This window comes from Mirounga angustirostris, unplaced genomic scaffold (genome assembly GCF_029215605.1).
Source record: "Mirounga angustirostris isolate CCGP_5_RB_7025 unplaced genomic scaffold, mMirAng1.0.hap1 SCAF_1, whole genome shotgun sequence".
Lineage (NCBI taxonomy): Eukaryota > Metazoa > Chordata > Mammalia > Carnivora > Phocidae > Mirounga > Mirounga angustirostris.
In genome coordinates this window covers 74,504,740-74,532,327 of record NW_026991709.1, presented here as the reverse complement: position 1 = coordinate 74,532,327, position 27,588 = coordinate 74,504,740, and the positions used below count along the sequence as shown (strand labels likewise).

Genomic DNA, 27,588 nt, shown 5'->3' with positions numbered 1-27,588 from the left:
GATGTCAGTATTACTGCCTAAACTCAAGCTGACAAATCAAGGGGTAAAAATATCAATCAAATTTTAAAATGAAAAAGTAATTAAAGAGCATATACAATTAGAAATCAAAGAAAGGACAAAACATTTCTCTTCCATAATATAACTTCCTTTGATAGTTGTATTAATACTCCGTACCTGTGCTGTTCTAAATGATACACAATAAAGTGATGACACAAAATACAAGAAGAAAACAGAAGGTATAAATGTTCTACAAAGTGCATTGTATGTCCAAAATGTAAAACCCAATCACTTTGATGTACAAATAACCACAATGGTAATCCCATAAATAAACTTTTGATCCCTTAAATAAATCTATTGTTTCAGAGTTTTCAAAGACATTTTTTTTAAGATTTTATTTATTTATTTGAGAGAGGGAGAGCACAAGTGGGGAGGGAGGGCCAAGAGAGAGAGAGAGGCAGATTCCCCGCTGAGCTGGGAGCCCAACGTGGCGGGGCTGGATCCCAGGACCCTGGGATCATGACCTGAGCCGAAGGCAGACGCTCAACCAATTGAGCCACCCAGGGGCCCCTCAAATCCATTTTAAATTGACTACCTCATTTGATAATTATAATAACCTTGTGAATAAAGTGAGAAATTCTTATCCGAATGTTTTAAATATAAAAGAAACTAAGCAACTTCCCTGAAGTCAGATGGTGAGTAACGGCAGAGCCAGGATGAGAATGTAAGGCTTAAAAATCCTAGTCAAGAGTTGTTAATAAAAGCAGAAGAGCAGGGGCGCCTGGGTGGCTCAGTCGTTAAGCGTCTGCCTTCGGCTCAGGTCATGATCCCAGGGTCCTGGGATCGAGGCCCCATCGGGCCCCCTTCTCTGCGCCCCCTTCTCTGTGGGAGGCCTGCTTCTCCCTCTCCCACTCCCCCTGCTTATGTTCCTTCTCTCGCTGTGTCTCTGTCAAATAAATAAAATCTTAAAAAAAAAAAAAAGCAGAAGAGCAATTCATCAACAAATGGAACAAATGATTGTCTTATAACAATGTTTAAATTAGATCTATTAATTGAGATCCAAGTTGGCCTTACCGCTACTAAATATTCCTAATGTCATCCGAAAAATGGTAATAAAAACAAATGCAGGATGGCTATTTTTAAAAAGGAAAACAAAAAAACAAAAACAAAGTAACAAGTGATGGAGAGTGTGTGGAGAAATTGAAAACATCGTAGTTGCTGGTGGAGACATAAAATATATGGCCACTGTGGAAAATGATACGGGGATTCCTCAAAAAATTAAACAGAATTATTATATGATCCAGAAATTCCACCTCTAGATATATACCCAGAATAAATGAAAGCAGGGATGTGAACAGATATTTGTACACCCATGTTCAGAGCAGCATTATTTACAATAGTCAAAATGTGGGGGTGGCCAAAATGTCTTTCAAGAGATGAATGATAAACAAAATGTGGTATATAATATAATGCAATATTGTTCAGCCTTAAAAAAGTAAGGAACTTCTGACACAAGCATGAATGAACCTTGAGGACATGAGGCTAAGTGAAATAAGCTAGACAGAAAAGTACAAATATTGTACGATTCCATTTATGTGGAATACCTAAAGTAGTCAAATTCATAGATACAGAAAGCAGAACAGTGGTTGCCCGGGACTGGGGGAAGGGAGAATGGTACAATGTGTACAAGTACAATGTGAATGTGCTTAATGGCACTGAAATGTACACTTACAATGGTTAAAATGTTAAATTTTATGTTGTGTATATTTTACACAGCATAATTAATAATTATACTTTTTAAAAAAATATCACAGACACACAAATACTGAGTGTAAGCTGCAAACAAAGAAATGATTATTAAAGCCTGCAATGTCTTATTTGCATGGGAAGAGCCAACAATTCCCTAATAGTAAAAAATATTAGTCTTAGTACTATAGTAAGATGGAGAGAATTGAGATATAACTGAGGGGGTATGGAGTTGGTAAGAGGATAGGAAAATCTGATGAGAATATCCTAGGAATGCACTGCCTAATATAATATCCATTTTGCCTATGTGATCACAGAGCACTTAAAATGTGCTCGGTCCTATTTCAGATGTGCTGTAATTATAAAACACTAAATATCTCATAAGTAATGTATTGACTGGTTACATATTAAATAGATAATGTTTTGGATATATTGGGCTGTAAAGATTATTAAAATTTATGTCATGGGGCGCCTGGGTGGCTCAGTCGTTAACCGTCTGCCTTCTGCTCGGGTCCTGATCCCTGGGTCCTGGGATCGGGCCCCGCGTCGGGCTCCCTGTTCGGCGGGGGGCCTGCTTCTCCCTCTCCCACTCCCCCTGCTTGTGCTCCCTCTCTCGCTGTCTCTCTCTCTCTGTCAAATAAATAAATGAAATGTAAAAAAAAAAAATAAAAATAAAATTTATGTCATGTTTGCTTTTATTTTTTAAATGTGACTACCAGAACAATTTAAATTACATATGTAGCTCATATGATATTTCTATTAGACAGTTCATCTTAGAAGAGTTTGTTGCTGTCTGGAAGAGAAGTGTCCTGACTGGAGAGCTAAAGCTATAAATTACTGAACGATGGGAGGACAGTGGAGAAAATTTTCTGACCTGACTGGTCCTGATGCTCATATATAGACTAGGGAGATGTAGAGTATCTTGGATACCTTTGGTAGGATGGAACTGGTTCACAAAACATTTATTGGCCCTTTTGACTTGGCTTAACTAATGTTGCATCACTTTCATCCTAAATTGAACTTTTCATGTTCTTTTCTCTCCTCCAATTTCAATTACTCTTTTGTGAACTAATATCCAAAGCTGAATTGGTACAAGCATTGATTTGGTCATTGATTCTATAAAAAGGTGCACATTTAATTTATTCCAGGCACTCTGCTAGATTCCATAGCAACTGTGAGAGATGACCACTTGATTCCTGCCCTCACAGAGCTCAAGGCTAAGAAGGAGAGCACAGACGTGCACACAAATCACAGGGTGTTCAGAGCAAGAGTAGAGACATGAATGGAAATGAGTACAGAACAACAGTTCTTTGATGCTGATTTAGCCTTGAAGGAGGCAGAGGATTTAGACAGATAGATAGGCTACTGAAAAAGAGTGAAGAAATGAAGTGCAAGTTATATAAGAAATACAGGGACTGGTTGAAGAATGGGGTAAAATAGAGAAATAGGGAAGAATAAGCCCGGCAGGGCTAACTCGTGTCAGACCTCCAGAGTTCCAAGCTGGATGTTTTCAACCATGATCCTGATGTCTATCAGCCTCAATTTGATAGGGAACGAAGAGTTAAAAAGTATGTTCATCAAGTGCATTAGTGTATAGGGAAAATCTATTTATTCAATCTCGTTATCTAGAAAAATGTCTAACTATGTTTGCATGACATGAATATAGCCAGTCAGATTAGTAGGAAGAATCAGTCAAACTAAATCTCACAGCATGGATCCTGTAACAAATGGTTGGCAGCATCTGAAACTTTCATGAGTTCTGAAATTTTGCAAACACAATTGTAATTTCTTAGACACAGACCTAGCTGAGGCACCATTATGTGTGAAATCTGCTGCTTTTCTAATATATACAATATCTGATATACTCCAAGTACCATAATTTTGACTACAACTGAAAGGTGGGGTTCGCTTGGTCAAGCTAACTAACATGTTGAGAAGAGTTATCGTTTTGTTTTGTGGGGAGCTTAATGTAGCACTGAAGAAGACTAAACAAACAACAAATGATAAATCAAGAATTACTAATCCCATATATGAGCATCCATATACTTTACAGTGAAAATTAATCATAATTTTATACAGCTACTAGTACTAGACTTTGGAGTTCTGGTATTAATTTCCAAACATACACTAAGCAATTGTGGGAAACATTTAAGAAGCATGCCTAGGAAACTGCCTAGGTTCTGAACTCCAAATAGTTATATAAATTTTACAGCTCCCAATCGTGCTTCTCAAATCAGCCCCATACTATGGAAGATTAAGTTTTTCTCTTCCTGATAATCAGGTCCTTATTAGTAATTGCAATGACCTCTGATCTCTTAATTTGCATTACTTCAAAGTACATGATTTTTAAGGCGGGGGGGGGGGGGCTTTACCATCACTTTCTATACAATAAGCTATTATTTCATTAGGAATAGAATTTATTTTGCTCTAGGAGGCTCTACATTTAAAAAAAAAAATCTCTTTGTTCTTGAGTATTTTCTTCCTATGTCTTCTGTTGTATGCATTTGTCCCACTTCAGCTAGGACAGCAGTTTGATATTCTAGTTCTGTTGATGAGGAGTAATTTTCAGACTGGGAATAAAGTGAAACAAACAAACAAACAAGAAGTCTAACTCCCTGTATTTCTTGTTCTCCCAGCTCCCCAATCACCTTTCTCAGAAACTCACATTCAGTGCCACTGCCCATTTAACAATTGGAAACAAGTTCCTGGATTTAGGCAATTTGTGATGTTACAATCTCACTATGTTTCATCTGAGACCCTGGGGACTACTCTTGTGATACAGATTTTATTTTCAGTGGACATGATTTAATGGCTACCACTTGGCATGGAACTGATTTCCAATTGTGTTTCTTTCTGATTTCACTTTACACTATTTTCCCAACAAAGTTTCAGTAACTAAATATCAAGAATGTTCAGTGTCCTAATGACACGATGCCTGATTAACAACATTGCTGCTCTTTCACCTGACACTTCTGGGTGGTTCTTGATCACATTCCTTGCCCTCTCTCTTCTTTAAAGCACACACACACAAAAAAAAAAAAAAGAAAGAAAGAAAGAAAGAAAGAAAGAAAGAAAAAAGAAAAAAATACTTGCTCTTTTTTATCCCATAGAATGTTTTGCATATAAATACCATTATTCCTCTAAGACATGTGGGATCATAATGGTTTTGGATAAATGGTAAAAGGGACAATGTTCTGAAAAGGGAAGCATTTCTGTTTGGTTCTTTAGTACTCTTTCTTCAAATCAGTTTTCTGTTTTCCTCTATTTTGGTATTTGTTTCAATTTATTTCTCTTTTTCCCCTTCTCACCACCCACCCCCCCGCTTCTCTTCTTCTTCTGGATGTTTCCTTTTATTCATGTTTTGACTTTTCTTGATCCATAGTACACTGGAACAGAACGAATTCACTGCAGCTTTCAGAGTAAAAATGAGGTAGAGAGATTTGATGAGAGAATATTCTTCCTCATGTGCAGACACAAGGACACACAAAAGTTTCTTATAACATAGCCTACATCATGTATTACTTTAAGACCTAGCATTCACTAGAAATCCCCAGTTCAACCCTTTAATGTGAGCAGAACACACCTGTATGAAAGACACTAGTCACAATGTGACTTGGCCTAGAAGGCTGTCATTTTTACAGCCGCCTGAGATGCACTGGCTATATTTCTGTAGAAAGCCCTGCAGTTCTGATATCACAAATAAAATGCTACACTTGGTCTTAACAAGACCATAAGATACAAACTTTAGAATAATACATGGTATTCGCTCTATTTATTTTTTGCTTTATTTATTACATACAAGATTGTGTCATTAGAAAAGAGAGAGACCTAATATATACCACTAAGCATTGAAATCTTGTCAAAAATAAAACACATCTTCTCTTTGTAAGATTAGGTATAGGTCTTTCCAGGACAGGCTTCCAGCTACTATTTTTCTATTATATTCTTTTTGCTGGTACCTTTGTTGCAAATGTAGTTGTCAGAAGATGCAAGTATTCTTTGCCATTATACTAGCTCAGAAAACCTGTTTGCAACTTTGTGCATTCAATAATCACACTTATTTTAGTTATAAACTTCTCTTGGAAAACAAACCAAAATAATGCCTTTCTTAAAAGTATGAAAAAAAGTGGAATCCCGGAAGTTGCTATTATTTACAAATCGGACAACTGTAATAAACCAGGTGCACATACCATCCAGTGGGTACTCACCTCCTAAGCAGTCAGTGTCCTCATAATCATAGCTAATATTAATTGAGCACTTACTATATATCTGCACTTTATATACATTATGGTTATTTTAAATGATCCAAAAGATCCTTTTATTGGTCCTTTTTGCAACTAAGGAAACTAATGTAGTTTGTTAGAAGTAGTGCAGGGCACTACAGGGCAGAATCAGCATTAAAATTCATGTGTGATTAACTCTAGGGTTCCTGCTCAAAGCTCATAGTCAAAGAGTTTAATGTGTCTGGAAACAAACAAACAAACAAACTACATAAAACTTTGCTGACTGGTCTCAAGTTGAAACCTTCATCCCAAACCTCATGGGTGTCCTCAGCACTTCCTGGAACGCTCCTACATTTGTCTTGCCAGTTTTCTCTCCCATTCTTCCTAAGGGGCCATTCCATACCTTCTCCTTTCTCCTCAAACCCTCCTCAGACTCAGGTTATAGGCCTGTCTTCTTTCTTTTCTTGTCTTGTCCTTCTCTCCTCCCTCTTCTCTCTCCTCCGTTTTCCTCCTTTCTTCCCTTCCTTCCTTTTTTTTTAAATCAGTGTAAACCACCTTGCTTTGTATTTCACTTAGAAAAGAGCAACAAAAGAGAAAGTTTTCATATTTCCACTATGAAAATGACCCACTTGCCTACATCTGCTCACATGTGTTCTGGTGCTTGAATTCTTCCCATGCCTGTCTAAATCTTGTCCTCCACTTGCCACTTCCGTGTATGATCCCACCCGCTTTGGTCAGTGTTATTTAGTAACCATCTCTCCTGTAATGCCAAATCTTTCTTCTCCCCAGTTGTTCCCATCAGTCTATAAATAGGCTGTAATAGCTTTAAACAAACAAGCAGTCACACTATGTAACTACCATGTTTCTCTCCAGCTAACTCCCCATTTCTCTATCCCTCTTTTATAGCATAACTCCTCAAAAGTGTGATTTCATATTACTTTCTTTTCTTTACCTCCTGTGATAACTTGAAACCATTCCAATTAGATTTATTCCCTGCTATACTCCTGAAATTACTCTTGTCAAGTCACTATTGACTATGTTATAGACCCATTGGTCAATCCTCCAGGAGCTTATTGGATCGCCTGACAGTCTTTGATAGAGATAACAGCTCTGGTCATAGTTTTACCTCTTTCTAACTATATGGACCTGGGTGAGTTATTTAATTTCTCTTAAACTCAGTTTCCTCATGTTTAAAATTGGGATGATAATCTTAAACTGCACATTCCCGAAGTGTTAGTGACTATCAAATGATACTCTGGGGAGGAAAGCAGGTTAACAATAACGAGCCACACAAATGGCATATAAAGCAATACTGTTGTTACTAATCATTACTTATATTATTTCTAGATTCCTGCAAATCATTTAAAAAGTGAGTGTTCTTATAATTATGGGGAGAACTAGGTGTGAATCTTTGATTGTCAGTATTGCTCTGTGAGGGAGATTGGAAAACCTGTGTGGAGGGCAAATGTAGTTGTTGCTGACAAATTCTGTTTTCCAAATGGAGGCAATGTAACTCCAATTTCTGATAAAGTTCACAAATGGCACTCTACAAAGAACCCCCATCCTATATCAGTTTCCATCAAAGAAGAATGAAATATGAGTAATCTTTTTATTACTACCAATTTAATTGAATTTTCCTTGGCCCGCTGTAATTTCTAAGAAGTGGAAAGGTTAGATTGCTCTGTTAGTTAATGTACCATTAAAGATATTTAATTGTCTTAATCGCAGATCATGGAAGGGTGTGAGCAATTAACATGAAGCAATTTCACACCTTAATTAATGTCCCATGGAATCCCTGTGGAACTGTAGAAGAATTTTAAGTGCTGGGTCATAAGCAATGTATTGCCAAAGGAATGCACCTGGTATGCTGTAAATATTTATTATAAAGAGTTAAGAGACATTGTGAACACAAAGATCTATATCTTCATTTAGAAGGAGATCAGAAGCAATATTTGTGTGCAGGAGGGAGGTAGATATGGAAGAAGGATGTGGCAGGGAGAGGTAGGAGGGTTTTATTAAAGACTAAATTCAAAGCCAGGAAAATGCTGCTTTGAATGAGTTACACTGGTTTGGGGGAAGAAGGTGTCACAGTCTGGCAGAGATTCAAAACTCAAAAGATGGAGAGAGAGAGAGAGAATTGCAGCTATTTGCTATAATTAAAACAATCAGGGGCATCAGCGATAGGTACTTTTTTTGCTCTGTTTTTGTCTTTCAGTACAGTTGGGTCCAAAAGAGGATTCTGGGAAACAAACCATTTAGTTTTCTTTCCAGTCATTTGAAATAAAAATATCAATATCAATTTGCCATTATTCTCCCATTTAGAGCTCTAAAACATTAGGACTCTTGATTTGTTCAGTTCTTTGGTATCTCATTGTATGGTTTTTGAAGAGATTATTTTCCCTCCAAATTTCGATTTACATTGTCTCTAATCCCTTAGTGAATACCACACCTCACAGCATTTCTCCGGTACATAACCCAATAACCCAATGTCCAGTTTCCAAGAGAAAATGAAAAATGTGCTTTGGATTGATCTATTAGATTTGGGATATCCAACTTTCTTTCAATGTCTTATCTTCATATTATTCCTGTGAAACAGATGGCATTTATAATCAACTTCATCTTCAGAGATTATTGAGGTTTGAAGAGGGTAAATTATTTTCTCAAAATTACTTAGCAAATCATTGGCAAAATGTTTATTAGGACTAGACACTTATTTATATTTGATTAATTGATTTGTATTAGGTTACTTTTTCTCAATGTCAATTTAGTGCAATAATTGGTGTTAGCTCTAACTTACTCCATATAATAATTTAACTCAGCACTAGAATACAGCCATCTTAATAGCAGTAGGAAATGACAAAATGTAACATGTTTAGTATATTCAATTCCATGGTGTCAGAGTGACAATTTACTCTATGTTAGATTAGGCATAGTCCAATATATTGATCACAATAATCTGAATAAATTTAAATAATTGCCTATGGCCAGACTTGATCAAAATGAGCCTAGAATCATCAAATTCAATTTAGAACACTAAGTCTTGATCCTGGTTGCCATAATAATCACTTGGACAATAAAACCAGACCACTCTGGAGATCCGGCCTGAGAATTTGTAACTACAGATGGTTGGGATACTGATGTTTGGTAAACACTGCTCTACGTTACACTGCTGGTACTTAAATCAGATTCTATTAGCTTAAATCAACAGTTACAACAGGAAAAATGGATAATTTATACGTGTGTGTGTGTGTGTGTGTCTTGTCTCCCCACTGGAAAATATATTGGTGGAAATTAGCAAATGTTCCTTTATTTAGAGTTTAATATTTCTGTAGCAATGACTCTCAATTGGTATTTACTACTTTTACTGTACAAACATATTTCTCCCTCCAGGATTAAGTTCTTGAAGCTCAAATCTTTGAAAAGTGCACACATTCTTTTCAGGAGGAAGGAACCAGATTCTGAATACCCAACCACCTGCAGGAGCTGAGTAATGAGCTTCTTGGAGGAGGGAGGAGAAAAGGAGGAGACTGGATCTTGTTCTTTGTCAAAAACTATTTGGCTGCTGTATCTAAAGCTAAAGGGGGAGGTTACCACCAAGACAATTTAAATCTGGGGGAGTTACTTATCTGTGGTGTGAACAATGCTCTGAAAGGGCAAAACTGGGAATCATGAAGCCTGTTCCATTGTCTTAAATTCCAGGGGAGGGGACCCATGTAAGTAAAGGTTGACATGCAAATGTACATAGTAATGGGTTTAAATATCATGTGCATCCATCTGTCTCAATAGATGCCCTTGCAACCCTTCATTAACACCACCTGTGTTCTAAACCCAGGATAGAAAGTGAGACCGTGATGGGAAAGGGGCTGGTGGGTAATTATTGTCATATAATCAGTGCAGGACTTAAAGATCCTGGGACTGGCAGAGTTTAATTTTGGGAATCCTGACATTCAAAAGGATATCATCATCAGGAGTGGGGAAAAGGCAGAGCTATTTGCAAAACAAAACAAACCTTCTCTGGCTTTCCTTCTGTAAATGGTCAATTTCCTTCCCCAAGGAGGGGGGACATTTACAGTCCACAGTCCGTACTGGACTCTGTTGGTAACCATACAGTGGTGGGTTTACAGGTTTATAAAAATTCTTTTAAAAACTAAAGATAACTGACAACCTTTCCAGTTAGCCAGCAATATGGTTAACCTCTTATAAAGCTGTCATTTTTTCTTTTCTGAAAGTGAATTCTAGTTATGTGCTTTATAATTGTCCTATGGAAAAAAAATATTACCAAAAACTTCCTTTACAATGAGTTATGGCTAGAATGTTTTTCATCCTACTCCTTCTTCTTTTTTTTTTTTTAAGATTTTATTTATTTGACAGAGAGACACAGTGAGAGAGGGAACATAAGCAAGGGGGAGTGGGAGAGGGAGAAGCAGACTTCCTGCCGAGCAGGGAGCCCAATGTGGGGCTCCATCCCAGGACCGTGGGATCATGACCTGAGCCGAAGGCAGACACTTAACGACTGAGCCACCCAGGCGCCCCTCATCCTGCTCCTTCTAAAAAAAAGTTACAAATCACCCATTATGGGAGTAGCTCATAAAACTGTACTTTATTCATTCAATAATTCAATAAAGGATATGTGTTTAGAATCATTTTATTTATAAATCCTAAGCTAGGCTCCATGAAGAAACATGGTTTTACAATAAAGTGATTATAAAGAATGTACAGAATGTCATTGTCAAAGAACTTTAGGAATCATCTGCTCCAAATTTTTCTTTTGCAGAGAGGAAATGAAGCCTGTTAACATTTGTCAAAAAAGAAGTGATATATTCTTTATCCTTTCTTGCTTAGTTTTAACATGGCATTCTCATAACTATCCTATCTGATTATGTACCACTATGAATTTATCTTGTCATATCATGTATAGCGTCTCCATATGGTTTAGAGCTAGCTTACTATTCAAGGTGTTTCATGGTATAACATTTCTGCTTTCCTATCACTGACGTTTCTAATTATTAGCATATCCATAGGCTTACTTCGGATTAAAGGGCAATATAGTGTAGGAGGTAGGTATATAGGCTTTGGCAGTAGGCTTCCTAGATTGCAATCCCAGTTCTGTATTTATCTAGCCCTGTGATTGGCCAGGGCATACTTACTTACTTATTTGAAATATTGGTCTCTTCATCTATAAGATGAGGGTAATAACATAAGGCTGTTGTGACCTTTAGTGAACATATGCGACCTGCCTAGTAAACGGTAAACTGTATATAAATGCAGTAAGACTAGTAATAGTAGTCATAGTAGTGGTAGCACAAATAGTTTGGGGATCCTAGTGAGGAGAGAGAAGTTCTCGCCGCATAGTAGAATAATGTCTAACAAAACCTCAAGTGCACATATCTTGGATACTAATGGTAATTATATAATTACATCATTTGATAACATAAAGCATAGCTGCATGGAGAATTACTGGGAATTTGTTCATATTTTTGCATTATAATAATGATAACAAAGTAAAACAAGGTGTGGGAGAACTGAGGAATTTCATGGGTCTGTTACAATATAAGAACATGAAGGTCTTGGGGCGCCTGGGTGGCTCAGATGGTTAAGCATCTGCCTTCGGCTCAGGTCATGATGTCAGGGTCCTGGGATTGAGCCCCGCATCGGGCTCCCTGCTTGGCGGGGAGCCTGCTTCTCCCTTTCCCTCTCCTGCTCCCCTGCTTGTGCTCCCTCGCTCTCTCTGTCAAATAAATAAATAAAATCTTTAAAAAAAAAAAAAGAACATGAAGGTCTCCATGAATCTAAAAGGCTTTTATTTCTAAGGAGTGAGGAAGTATATTCTAGATTTAAAAAGGAGGGAAGCATATAGGAGACATTTATTCAAAAGCATTTGCTAGGGTCTTATTATGCTATGTTGAGGTTACATTTCAGACTTCAGACTGTAAGCAGTTTCATTCATCTTCACAGAGATTAAGCATGTGCTTGCTTGAGTCAGAATGCCTTGGCTTGGATTCTGCCTCTGACACTTACAAGTGCTTGATATGAGAAAAATTACTCAACGTCTCTGTGCTTCATTTTCTACATTTGTCAAATGGGGATAATACTAGGATCCACTTCATAGAAATGGAATGAAAAAAAGGGGATAACTGAGACATGTTTAGCACAATACATGTACAGAGGAAGCATTTATAGAAGTGTTAGCTAATTTGTTAAAAAAAAAAAAGTAAACCTTGCTCTCTAAGACAAAAGGCAAAGATGGTTCTAGGGAATTAAAAGGTCTTTGTTCTGAAACAACTGCATTCTTGTTTTCATTTTTGGAAGTGATTCTTATCATATTCCATACACTCCAACACCTAAGCTTTCATTCCTGCCATATAAAGAGACAAATTAGGAAATCAGGGCTATTCTAAAGTTAAAGATGTTAAGATGATGGCAGGTTGAAGCAGAGGCTCTTACTGTCCCAGTCCCATTCTGCTATTCTCTCAAAATAACTGAACACTTATTTGGCATGTAGCCATCCAGAAGAAATAGTACATTTTTAGGCTTCCCTGCACATAAGTGAGGCCACTTGACTGGGTTGCAGTCAGTGGGATTTAAGTATCATATGGCAGCTAATGGGGACCTTTTAGAAGAGAACGCTGGCACAGGGTTTTGCCTCTGCCTTTCTCATCCCTTCTTCTTCTGGCTGGCTGGAATGAGGACGCTGGTTGGATCATGGGGGCAAGAGTAGAACCAGGTCCATCGTGTGGTTGTGTGATAGTGCAGGGCACACTCGTACAACACACTAGGGAGAGTGGCACTCAGATGGACATAGCTGAGGTCCCGAACAACTGGGAAGCCACAGAACTGGCCCTGGACAGCAGGTTTCTTGATCTGGTTGGTGAGAATAAACCTCTGTATGATTAAGCTGCTCTTAACATGGGTTTTGTATTGTACATAACCAAATCTAATTCTAAAGTAAACAATTAGGAATGTCTAGTTGTGTCTTCCAACATTCGTACTGAAATGCAGCAATAACTATAGAATTTAGGCAGCTCTGGGACTAGGAATGTAGTCACTGAATCCATTACTCTTGGAAATGTGTAGATGGTCACACAGTCTCAAGAAGCTTGACTAGTGCAGACAGCAGTCATAAATAGGAGGGTAAGTTATAGGTGTGTTTTTTCTTTTTGGGGGGGTTGGTATGAAAAGCATTTCCATGAAAAGAGCAAATAACACACGTGGATTTTTCCTTTCCTTTACACTTTCCTGAATTCTCCAAAAATTGTTAATGAATATGTGCTACTTTTGTTTCAACAACAACAAAATCTATATAAATGCACAAATAAAAATGATGCAGCAGAGGGAATGTGGGTAGGGGAATGGGTGAAATAGATAAAGGGTATTAAGAGTACATTTATCCTGTTGAGCACCGAGAAATGTATAGAATTGTTGAATTGTTATATTGTACAGCCGGAATGAATAGAATATGTATGCTATATACATGTATAACATATATGTTAATTATGTTCCAATAAAAAATGATGCAAAAGTTTTAATAGTTTATTCACACTGTACCTGAGTGTTTTTGTCTGCTTGATCTCTACTTCTCACCTCTAATGGTCTGAACCTGGCCTAGCCTTGAAATTACATTTAAATAATCAACTTTTCAATATCTTTTTTTTTTTTTTGGTGGAAGTGATTGCTCTTTCCCTAAATCCCAATATCATTTCCAGCAACATGTAATACATCACTTTTTACATTATACTATTGACATTAATACACGTATCTCATATCTCCAAGAATATTATAAGGTTATCTGGAGCATATATAATTCTTCTTTGTCTTCATACTTACCTATTCATTTGTTCATTCGTATGTTCACTCAATTGACGACAGATTATTAAATGTCTCTCTATGATATGCAAGATATTATACAAGCAACAAAGATATATGAGGAAAAAAATTTGTTCTGCACATTCAAACAATGATCAAACCATGGATAAGAGGAGACAGTGTGGCCAACAGGTAAATTTAATACAATGTGATCAGTTCTAGGGGAGAGGATTGTATACAATGATAAAGTGGCAGAATATTTAATTCTACTTGAAGAGAGTCAGGGCCCCACAGAAGCAGTGACTCTTGCATTTGTCCTTTATGAAGACTAATAGGCATTTGCAGGCACGTGAGTGGATGGACATTATGGAGAGAGGAGGGCCAAAGAACTACACGTGTCCCCAAACTGTGAAAATAGATTACAAGAAGGAAAGTTCTGCTTTGTGTGGTCAAAAGCACAGGGTGTGAGGGGAGTTTTGAGAGGGATCAGGAGCTTCGAATGTCACATTTCCCTCCAGTGCTTCCAACACAGTGTTGACTGAACAAATGTTTGTTGACGATTACAATCATAGGTATGGTGCCGCAGGGGCTATGATGTTACGCTGGTTTACCTGACCATGCCTTGGGGGTATTTAGGGGACAGAAAGCCTGGCTCTGTTACAGAATTGTAATGCACTGCCTCAGTCTCCTCATTTTCACAGACAAGGAGGCTGAACTAATGCTTTAAGTGATAATAATGTGACTTTCAGAAACGAAGGTTATCGGTAAATGTCTAGGTTACTGCTATTTTTTAGCCAGTCTTAAAAAGCTTGAATGAATACAGCATAGTCCCATCTTCCACAAGCAACAAGTCGCCCAAAATGGGTTTCCTTAGCATAAAATTATTTATTCCACCAGTCAATTTTAAATAAGTGAACACTGTATTAAATGATCATGAGAGGGGAGGTTACAGGCTCTACTGAGGATAAAATTGAATACTGTAAATATTTACTGATCACAGTAAATAGCATACTATTTTCTTTCCTTAGAAAATACAAAGAAAAATTAATACACCCTATTGTTAGATTTGTTCACAAAGATGTATAGATTAGCATATATAAACATATATAGATATAAACATATCTCTAAAGGCTTTTTGCAAACTTTAAAGCACTATAATAGCATGATTGGCTTTTCAAGAGTGTAGCTTGAGGAATTAAATTATTGTGTTCAACAGAGAAGGAAATTACATTCTAAATGGTAACTAGCGCTATTTTTCTACTTTCAGGAATTTTCTAGCTTCTATTTCAAGCAGTTTTTTTAATAAGTGCCAAGTATTTGTAATAGAATTTTTTTTTTTATTTTTTTTTTAGGAAGAGGTAGTACTATGTTTTCTGAAACTTTATTTTGATCTGTTGCATTCTAAGTAAACTCCACTGAGAAAGGAACAAGGAGCAAAACTGGCATCAACACACAGAAATCAGGGTCTAAAAAAAAAAGTTCATTTCATACCTTCAATGGGTTTTGGTACAAAATGTGATGAGGGCTTGGTTTTCTTCACTCTGTTTCCCTTCATAATTTGACCTTCTTTATTGAGTCCCAGAAACCATGCTCGGCCTGATTCTTGTTGACGGTACAGTGTGGAAGAATAAATCACATAGTAGTTTTCAAATACAGATTCCTTAAATTTGCATTCTGGAGTGAAAACATCCTGCAGAAGAAAAGAAGATACAAAAGAGAGAAAGGATTTAAAAGTGAACTAGCAAATGCTTAAATGCAATGAACTTGAAATATAGGTCCTGTATTAAGAACAAATCAGGCAATTGAACATAATTTTTAGAGGCACTCACTTAGAAAGATTCATCATACAAAATCAAGAAACAGATTTCCTTTCTAAACAATCTTTACTTCCTAAACAATCTTTACTTCACGGAACACAACTGTCAGGCTTGAATCACTCATTGGGCTAACATCATTCAAGGCTGTAAGCAGGTCTGATCCCAGTAAAATATTTTGTAAATTTAAGAAATTGACTACTGAACATTTTAGTGGCCCTTATCATGTAAAATGTATCCCTGGGAATCAAAATCAAACACAACCACAGCATACACAGGCTCACAATGTTTTTGAAGGGACTACCTTCTATGTACACAAATCTATTATGCAGTCAAAGTTTGTTCCATAAAATCACCAGTATGCTATCTCTTTGCTTAATGTAACTTTTCATTTAATCTCTTTGTAACATTTTTAAAATTTGAGAACAAAAATTTCAGGCAACATACCCAGGGATAAGTAGTAGAAGAAATATTACTACTACATTGTGTGATCTTCAATGAAACATATAATAAGAGTTTTAATTCAAGAAGGAACCTTAAAAATCCTCTCCTTCAACCTCATCATTGGATAAGTGAAACAACCAAAAGGTTATCTGATTAATTCAAAGTTACACACACATGCACACACACACGCGTGCACACACACACACAGAGAATCCTGCATCAATGCCATAATTCAGATTTCATGCTTCACAATCACTCCCTCTCAAGATCACTTTTTCTGCCTGAGTCTTGTTTAGTGACTTACAATGAAACTTTATAATCAATGCAATGAAATCATATCCTAACATGTCAAATGGACAAAATATATTTCATGGAATGAAGAAATTCCTTCCCTTATAAGATAAGTAGAAGAAAAACAAATGTGATAGCATCTTCTTCAACTACATGTAAATAAGAATCTTACATGTGAAACACATTCACTGCTGTCTTCACGATGTACTGGAAAAATTTCTTCCTTGTAACCCTTTAAGTGTAAGGCCCCGATGCTTTAATGCAGTTACACCTGCAGTTAAGTTACTGAGGAATATGCGGGACCAATGCTGGGTGAAACCATGTCCTTCTAGATGATACTCACAGACTAGTCCCCTGGGTTCATTTGCAGAAAGCTACAGTGATGCATCGATGGGTGTTGGAAAAGGCCTTCAGTAATAAAAAGACACTGCTTAAGAGGTTCTCTGGATTTTAAATGGTTCTAAAATTATAGAGCAAGAGAATGAGACTGAAGTGATGGGAAGGGGGATGGAAAGGTGATTGTGAACATTATATACATATGTGTATATATATATAATACAGATAGAATATATGTTATTATTGTATATTGATAATAAATATATACATTATCTATCTATATTATATTGATAACAATATAATACCATAGGACACTCTCAATTTTAAGTAAACCTCGTGGTTAAGAATCAGAAAAATAAGACTATGCAATACGACTTCATATCTGTTCTGAAGGCTGTAATAAAAAAGATGGATCATAAAAAGTATTGGTGAGGCTATGAAGAAACTGTCACCCTCATATATTGCTGGTAGGAATGTAAATAATGAGCAGCCATGGAGAACAGTTTGGCGGTTCTGCAAAAAAGTTAAACATACAATTACCATATGAGCCAGCCATTGTACTTCTACGTATGTACCTAGGAGAAATGGAAATTCATATCTGCACAGAAACACGTCCACAGATGTCCATAGCAGCATTATTCATCATGTGGAAACAATTCATACATCTATCAATGAATGCATGGATAAACAGGATGTGGCATATACATACAATGGAATATTATTCAGCCACAAAAAAAGAACAGGGGACTGATTCATGTGACAACATGGATGAACCTCAAAAACATTATGCTAAGTGAAAGAAGCCATATGTTGTATGATTCCCTTTATACGAAATATCCAGAATAGGTAAATCCAGAAACAAAAAATAGATTAGTGGTTGCCAAGAGCTGGGGGTCAGGTAAATAAGGAGTGGCTGCTGTTTTTGGAGAGATAAAAGTATCCTGAGATTAGATGGTAGTGATGTTTGTGCAACTTTGTGAAAAAAAAAAAAAAAATAACAACACTGAAGCATACACTTTAAAACATGAATTTTATGGTATGTGAATTTTATCTCAATAAACAAAAGAAGGAACCAGAGAAACAAAGTGACTAGAGAAAATGAGGAAAAAGAATAAAACTATTGTATATTCCTTGTCTGGCAACACAGAAGTAAATGATGGGCCTATAGGGTTCTTCTATAACCTTGTCTCAATATAATTAGGACAAAGTTTAATCATGGCCATGTAGAGGAAACAAAGTGATTCAGATTAAATTTATAAGATACTTTGAAGTTCTGGCTTTCTTCCAGGACTGTGTTAAAAGACTTAGAAAATGCTAAAATTTACTATAGATTTTACTAGGTGTATATATATATATATATATATATATATATATATATATATATATATATATTAAAGTTTTATTTATTTATTTGACAGAGAGAGAGAAAGAGAGACAGAGCACAAGCAGGGGGAGCAGCTGAGGGAAAGGGAGAAGCAGGTTCCCCGCTGAGCGGGAAGCCCGATGTGGGGCTCGATCCCAGGACCCTGGGATCATGACCTGAGCTGAAGGCAGACGCTTAACCGACTGAGCCACTCAGGCGCCCCGGGTATATATTTTTTTAAAACAGACTAATCAAAATAATTTCACAGGTTTTATTTCTAGGCCTAGCTCAGTACTAGTCAACCCTAGATACTAAGGGACTATTGAAAGTTCCATGAATAAATTATACATAAGAAAGGAAAATATATGGGACAAGGAATTGTGTACACATATTATCATATATTGACACAACCTATTTATTTAGGAGTATACTTTACAGACATGAAAACTTAGAGATAGATACAAATCTGCTTAGTGATAGTTAAATTTGGTGACTTTATTTAACAAAGTAAATGAAGCTTCCCCCCCCCCCCACCAGGTGGCTCAGTCTGTTAAGTGCCAGACTCTTGATTTCAGCTCAGGTCATGATCTCAGGATGGTGAGAAGGAGCCCCACATCCAGCTCCATGCTGGGCATGGAGCCTGCTTAAGATTCTCTCTCCTTCTCCCCCATCCATGTTCATGTGCATGCATTCTCTCTCTCTCTCTCTCTCTCTCAACAAAGTAACTGAAGCCCGTGATACTGACATAACTGCTCTGAGAGTCATAGGAAGTTACAGGGAGATCCAGGCACTGGGCTAGACCATGAGCTCCTGGCTGCTGGTTCAATTCCTTTGCAATGCTACATACACATTGCTTTCTACTGCATAACCAAGCCTGCATATGATGCCAGGCTGTCAGTTTGAGACTAGCCATCATAAAACCCACTTCCATCAAAGATAATTACTACATTGTCTTTTATATATGAGAAAAATAACACTTTTATTTAGTAAATAATGAACTCTGAGGTTTCTGTTGAGTTTTACAATTGTTTGAAGTCTGCTCTTAAAACTGCAAAAGTCCAGGATATCAGGCAGGGACATGAGCCAGGAATAGCATTAGGCAGGGACTGGGTCTTGAATTTCTGAGCTGGTGGAGCCCAGACACAGCACCCAGGTCCTAATCCAAAATGAAAAGTCAAGTCATTTCAAGGGGGTTATGCAGAGTCAGAATTTGGAAATGAGGCAACTAATACCTGCCCAGGGCAAAACATTTCAGGTGGAAAAAATGTCAGAAGCTGAGTGCAGGCACTTCTGTGGGGCACAGCCTTCTGGAAATGGTGAGAAAACCTTATGAACACTGAGCAAACTTGGATAATGATTCTAAGTGCAACCTTTACACTACTTACATAGTTTCAATATAAATATGAAGGTGGACATCAAAAAAATTACAATATAGTTGTTATAATCCCTCTTTTTATGTAATGAGAAATGAAATGTCCTAGACTTAGAATAATAAAATCAGTTTTGCTTTGGGAACCATACCTACTAGCTGTGGGACTTTAAGTAAGTGATTAAACTTCTTTGAATTTCACATTTGCAACTATAAATTGAGTTATTTTAAGGAAAGTAAGATGAAGGACATGGAAGCCTGTTGTAAACTTTTGGTATTTACAAAAATTCCAACTCATTATTCTTCTTAAGTTTTTACTTATAGCAAGAAAAGTACAATCAGTCACGTAAATAGACATTAATTCTGTGTTTTGGTCATGAAGTTTCTATCTGCTCCAGCATCCAGGACCCTATGCTATAAGTTAAGTTTTGTCCTACATAGATTGTTCCCACTATAGCTAAAACAAATTATACATATACACATACTTTAAAAAAAATTATCTAAAGCTTTCAGCAAACATCTGGGTAATCACATATATTCAGAAGAGGATCTGAGGTTAAAAAAAAAGTGTGTTCAGAACGAAAATAAATCTAGTGTGTAATGGAGACAAGCAGACTTGGAGCCAAAGGTGATAAAATCCTAGACTACATTAATCCAGTGCATATAATGAAAGCAGAGTAAATAACAAGTGGAATAAGGAAGATTTTTTTTTTTGAAAGACTAACCAGTAGCTATACTGCATCTCGTGAATTGTGTTTATATCTCTTATCCCAAGAAATCAGTTCATTGTAGGTACATAGCAATGTTTGTAGAAATATTTGTTGATGAAACAAACATCTCCACATGTACATCATGTATGTAGATATGTGAAATGCTGTTTACTTTTCACACTTATTACTCTAGAATCTTTCCAAATCTTAAAAAAAATAAGTTAAAAATACCTATTTCCCAAATGTTAAGTTTATTCAGCTTGAGCTGACCTGGATTTCAGTGGAATATGAACACAACCTTTGATAGGGTTCCAAAATTACTTTTGAGAACTCACTTTCATAGCAGCATTTGCAACGAAAAACAACAATTTTTTGTTCTAGCATTGTACAAGTCATTATGTGACGAATTCTTTTTTCACGTTCCAAATACCTTCTCACCCTGCCTTGTCCTAGAAAAGTAACAAGACCCACCCGTTTCCATCCAGATGACAAGGAAAATTGGAATACCACTTAAGCCCAGGGCAACCATTCAGGATCCTTTCCAGTCTCACCCCATTTCCTCTGATTCTTATCTACTCTCTGTACAGTTCCTCTCTCTGATCCCCAACCTCATAGTCCCATACTCTACTTTGATCCCTCTCCCATATGCAGTTTCTTCCTTACTCTTCTCTCTGCACTGTTCTGGTTTCTCCCCTCCCGGTCTTAGGGTCTGCCGTTGCCCAGGATGAGGCCCTTCTTCCCCAGAGGCCTAACTATATCAGCCTTAGCCCTTTCCACCTCCATTTGAATGGCCTTCTCCTTTAAACATAAATACCATGAGGAATAAGGAGACCTTTAGGGTATTTGACGGTTAAAATGTTATATTTTTTTCATGATTGACTATCACTGCCAATAATGTGTTTATCACGTATGAGTTCCTTGACATGTCCACATTTCCCAACATCAATTGTACTTTGCTTAGGTTGTTCTATTTCTCTATCCAAGAGGACCAAGACAAATGCTCTTCTCAGTCATTATGCGTAATCATGAACTTTCCTTCATTTAGCTTCTCATAGTATTACTTTTTTTTTTTTTTGCAGTATTTAATTCACTCTGCTTCTTGTATCATGGTTTTTCTCCTATTCTAGACATTCTGAGCTTTGCTCACAAAACCATGTTACTTGTCAATGTTTATTAGGAAGTCCAGTGTATTCAGCACTCGATTTATTCTTATTGAATTAAATCAAAATATTCCAAGTCAAGGAAACAGCAAAGATTGTGTGATAAGACAGAATGGAATGACAGTTTTGACTCCGTTTCTTTAGTTGTATGATCTTGGACATGCCATTTAATTTTGATAAATCTTTGTTTTTTCATCTATAAAGTGAAATAATAATTCTTACATTAAAAAAATTGGTGAAGACACTTAAGATCTGCCCTCCTAGTAAATTTCAAGTATATAACAAAATATTGTTGACTTCAGTCACATTGTTGTACATTAGCTCTCCAAACCTATTCATCTTACCTAACCAAAACTTGATTTAATTTTGATAAATCTTTGTTTTTACATCTATAAAGTGAGATAGTAATTCTAACATTAAAAAAATTGGTGAAGACACTTAAGATCTGCCCTCCTAGTAAATTTCAAGTATATAACAAAATATTGTTGACTTCAGTCACATTGTTGTACATTAGCTCTCTAAACCTTTCATCTTACCTAACCAAAACTTGATACCTCTTGAGCAATATCCCATTTCCCCCTTCCAACCCCTGGTAACCATAATTATACTCTCTGCTTCTACAAGTTTAACTATTCAAAGTTCCACATTTAAGTAAGATTAAGTGGGGGTTGTCTTTTTGCATTTGGTTTATTTCTCTTAGCTTAATATCCACCAGCTTAATCTGTGATACTGCAAATGGTAAGATTTTCTTCTTTTTAAGGCTGAATAATATCTCACTGTATATTTATTAATACCATATTTTCTTTATCCATCAACCACCAACAGATACTGAGGTTGTTTCCTTATCTTCATTATTGTAAATAATGCTAAAATTAAGATGGGAGCGTAGCTATGTCTTCAAGATCCTGATTTCATTTCCTTTGGATCTATTCCCAAGTGGGACTGATTGTTGGACCATAAGGTAGTGTTGGCACCCTCACCCCCCAAAAAAAGGAAGAAAGAAAGAAAAAAATGGTAGTTATGTGAAGTAATATATATGTTCATTAGTTTAATTGTGATAAATATCTCACAATATACATATATCATATACAATTCTTAATTGTCAACTATACTTCAAAAAAGCTGGAAATAATCCACCGTGAGTTGTATTCAAGCACAGCTGAAATGAAAAGATGGAAAATACCAAGTGTTGACAAGGATGTGGAACAAGTGGACCTCTTATACATAAATGATAGGAGAATAAATTGGTAAAAGCATTTTGGAAAACTCTTTGGCAGTATTTATAAATATAAGTATATCCTATGACCCAGCAATTCTGTTCCTGGATTTATACACAAATGAAATCTATATCTATCTATCTATCTATCTATCTATCTATCTATCTCCCAAAAGACATATACAAGAATGGTCATAACAACACTATTTACAATGGCTCCCAAGTGGAAACAACCCAAATGACCATCAATAGTAGAATGGGTATGCAGTATGCTCAGACAATCATAAAATACTATAGAACAGTGAGAATAAATAAAATACAACTATAAGCAATAATATGGATGAGTCTCACCAACATAATGTGGAGCAAAAGAAGCCAAACAAAAAAACAAAAATAACTGCTACACACTGTATGATTCCATTTACATAAAGGTGAAAAGCAGGTAAAACTAATCTACTGTGAAAGAACTCAGGATAGTGTTCAGGGAGGGTAGCTGCTTGAATGAAGCAAGGGGAGGGACTCTGGGATGCTGGTAATTACCTATTTCTTGATCTGGGAGCTGGTTACATGAGTGTTACACTTTATGAAAATTAACTGCACTCTTATGATTTGCACACTTTTTATGTACATTACTTGTAATAAAAAAAAAACCACAGAAGTGTCCAAAAAAAAAAAAGTGGTGAAGATTAAGTAAAATGACAAATATTATTTCCCCAAACCATTGTTCTTCTTTCAAAATCAAGTTTTTTTCCACATAATTAGCTAGCATATCATGCATGGCAATTTTATAGCAATAACAATCACTCATTCATAAGTTGTGGACAATTTTTGTTCAAGATGAAAACATTACACTTTTGAATCACATAATTTATTCAAGAAAAAATGTTTTCCCTCCAGCTCACTTATTCTAATTCTCACTTTTTATTATAGGCCATTATATAATGCACATACTTACATGTTTTATTTAAATAGTGCTTGTAAAACTGCCTAAGTTAAAACTTACCATTCGCAAGTTCCTATAAAAATAATAATGATAATGATAATAAAACATAAAATGAACAGACTAGAAAAAGAAAATTACCCACAACACATGAAGAAATGCACAACAAATATTTTCTGTAAAATCATTTGCATTCTTTAAATTTCTGGCTTATTATGCACTAACAGTTTTCCAAATTGTCAAACTGACTTTGGCAAATCAGTTAACCTCTCTGAACCTCAATTTCCTCTACTATAAACTGAAGATATGTTTACTACAGACATGGAACTATAATGGTCAAATTACATAACACATGTACAAGCTCTTTGATACCAATAAAGACCTATATAATTATTTGAAAGTACTTATTTCACACAGAAGACTTTGACTTCAGAACCATAAAGTCTCTACATTTTGGAATGACATCACTCACAACCACTTTTGCTCCTTCTAGCTTTACTTGCAAAATGTATGCTTCCCAACTCAACTAGGAATACATGACTTGTATAATCCTGTACAGTTAATATAATTAAATGGTAGCCTAATTACAATTTATTTTCATCCCGTTCTTTGCAGATCTCCATTTCCTCCTTACTGCTCTAGCTACAATACACCATGGGATGAATGTGCAATGAATGAATGAACACTCATTGCACTGCAGCCACTGGTCTCCTTGCTATTTCTCAAAAACAAGCATAACCCACTTCAAGTCCCTCACAATTGAGATCCTCAGTTCTTGAAAATGTCTTCATGTTAACACAGTTTGCTCTCATTTCATTCAGGTCACTGCTCAAATATGACTATCTCAGAGAGCTTCCCTGACTACCTTACATAATTTAGCACCTCCTCCTCACTTTCTAATCCTTTACCTTGCTTTTTTTCTCCATAACTTATCACTAGTTGGCATGATATTACATATGAATTTAGTTCTATGAAGGTAAGCACCATGATTGTTAATTTCCCTCATATTCCATGCATGCCATAGTTGTTGGAATTAAAAAAAAATCTATTCTGAAAGAATCTCATAAAACCTAGATTTTTATTCCTGTATATCTGTAATCTGTGTTCAAACTGGGAAGATCACTTTCTGTCTTAGGTTCCTTGTTCCCCTAAGTGTAAAAGAGAATTTTGTTAAACTAGGCAAACTCATATGTCCCTTTTGATTTAAACTTTTCATAGCCTTTTCATATTCAATAGTTAAATAATTTCTTGAAATTAAGGAATCCATATAAGATATGGTTATTTTAAAAAACAGTGCTTACCTACCAAAAATTTGGTAATATATTGTTATCAGGAAAACAAAATAAAAAATGTAATCCAAGGAAATAAACTTTGCTGTAAGTAGTTATGACTAATGACTATGATATGTAAAAATTACTGACTTTTCAAATATATGCTAGATACAAAGGGCCTTCTCATTTTTGTTTTTTTCCTTTCCAATTAAAAACCAAAATCTTTTTTTTTTAAAGATTTTATTTATTTATTTGAGAGAGAGAGAATCAGACAGAGCACATGAGAGGGGGGAGGGTCAGAGGGAGAAGCAGACCCCCTGCCGAGCAGGGAGCCAGATGCGGGACTCGATCCCGGGACTCCAGGATCATGACCTGAGCCGAAGGCAGTCGCCTAACCAACTGAGCCACCCAGGCGCACAAAAACCAAAATCTTTTTAATATACAAAAGCATCTTCCCTGTTTACTGAGCTACCTTTTTATTGGGTTTTATATATGGAAGAAAGAAATAAAAAACTTGATGATTCTTGCAAAACAATTTATATCCAATAACTCCAGAGATAGATAGTTCCTTTGGTTATAACCTTTGAATATTTGGATGTGAAGCTTCTAGTTTGCTAACTTTTTAATGGCTTTTAGATGTACAGAATTTGAAAATCCTTGGTATATTAATAGTTGTTCTGTCAACTGTGTTGTCAGACATAATGATATTAAGTCAAGCAAGAGAACTTTTGTTTTCCATCCTGACAAGAGGCAAAAAAATGCTAAAATACATTATCTTAAATGAAGTATTTTTTTTTAAACTGAGTTGCTTTGATTAGAACAAATCTAATTTTATAACTTAAAAAAAACTCAGCAGATATGGAATCTTTACCTATATGCTTTTGAGATAATTTTGACTGGAAAACTACTGAGCTAATTTCTCTAAAAATAAAGCTTCTTTGTTAACACATTCCTTGCAATACCCTACAAGACAACAAAGTAAATTTAAATCATCATAAAGTAATGAAAACTGTGGTATATTGGAAACAATTTTGGAGGCAAAGATTCAAATCCCTAATTTTTTAACTTGGACAAGTCATTTAATTTCTCTGAAGCTCAGCTTTATTATCTATAAGTTAATACTAATCATACCTTCACTATAAGGTTGAATCATTAAGAGACAACAAAGGTGTACCTGACTAGTACTTGGAATATCACTCACTTTATTTACTTCCAATTACACTTTTTAGGTTATATCTGATATCACAAGCCAGAAGGGTTAGCCTGAACAGTAGGTTGAGAAAAGTCACTCTACTTGTATAATTCAAAAAAATGTGTTTTCCCTATAATAGGTTAATCAAGGCAATGCTGCTCAAGGCTCAATTTGGCCATTATTTACAGAGTAACCAGATAAATCTGACTATTTCTCTTTTTCTGATAGAGGATGTTTTTATCAATCTGAGATAAGTTATATGATTTTCAGATTCTTAACATCTCCTAATGAGGCATAACGCCACATAACTATTTGACTTAGCCTCTAGCCCAAAGCTTATAAGTATAGAAGTGAGGTAAGAATGGGAAATTGGAGAAGACGAGTGGATAAGAAGATATATCATATTACAGTTCACTGTTATCAAAATTATTTCCAGAATTCTGACTATTCTAGAGACAGACAGCAGATATTGAGGGAACAGTGTGATTCTTCATTAAAAACAGCATTGTTTCTTGTGAAGTTAGCATGTACACAGTATATAACTATGGGTTTGCACATCAAGGCAAGTACATTGAATACCCTCAGCACATTCATGAAAGAGGAGGAGTGCCTCCGGTGCCTCAGGCTCTGTTTTCCTTTCTGGGGGTAAGGATGAAAGTAGGGATATTTTCAAATTACCATATTTCAATGTAACCATTGTTATACCTTTTGGGAAGTCATTTTGAATACTCTAAAGGGCCCTGGAAATTATCAAGTAAGGGTTGGCAATATATATTTACATGAAATTTTCCAATTTTTATTTATCTTTTAAAGATTTTATTTATTTGGGGTGCCTGGGTGGCTCAGTCATTAAGTGTCTGCCTTCGGCTCAGGTCATGATTTCAGGGTCCTGGGATCAAGCCCTGCATCGGCTCCCTGCTCAGTGGGAAGCCTGTTTCTCCTCACACTCCTCCTGCTTGTGTTCCCTCTCTCGCTGTGTGTCTCTCTGTCAAACAAATAAATAAATAAATCCTAAAAAAAAGATTTTATTTATTTATTTGACAGAGAGAGACAGCAAGCATGGAGAGTGGCAGAGGGAGTGGGAGAAGCAGGCTCCCTGCTCAGCAGAGAGCATGATGTGGGACTCAATTACAGGACCCTGGGATCATGACCTGAGCCAAAGACTGATGTTTAACCAACTGAGCCAACCAGGTGCCCCAAATTTTCCAATTTTTAAAACTCCATGTGTCAGTTTCCATGAAGTCAGAATAACCAGTCAAACTTAACTTCCTGATGTAACGATTATAAATACTGGACAAAATATGAGGCAACAGTTTCCAGGCACTTGTCAACTGAAATTGCTGGGCTCTGATCTTTGAGAGAAGGAAAATATATGAGGTAAGTACTACATTGATCCTGGCTTTCTGCTTGGGGTACTTTCCAACCCTGGAATGGAAAGGTAAAGCTGAAGTGTAGCACTGTGGTTATTTTGAACTGTGGAGGCAGAAATTGGAGTTTAGGACTGCTAAAGGACTGGAATTTGTAGATCAAGGTGCCAGAGAAAAGAAACCTGATGGAATGGAAGTCAGGAGATTATATGGAAATTTCCTGAGGATCTTGGGCTTATGGATGGAGTAAACATGCTAAGGATAAGACTCCCCAAGGCCCAGATTAGAGCAGCTACTGCAGAACTGAGAGCTCAATAAAGATATAAGAGGTTGTGCAGGGCTGGTA

The 27,588-nt window shown here is 36.3% G+C and overlaps 1 protein-coding gene across 3 annotated transcripts in view; it reads right to left on the bottom strand.

Annotated features, from left to right (window-relative positions):
- The window catches only part of FGF12 (fibroblast growth factor 12), a 576,324-nt gene that overhangs the window by 8,056 nt on the left and 540,680 nt on the right, over positions 1-27,588 (bottom strand). For all 3 annotated transcript variants that reach the window (XM_054504271.2, XM_064581207.1, XM_054504272.2), the window contains one exon: positions 15,261-15,459. In XM_054504271.2, coding sequence (XP_054360246.1) covers positions 15,261-15,459 — 199 coding nt within the window. The remainder of the gene's footprint in view (positions 1-15,260; positions 15,460-27,588) is intronic.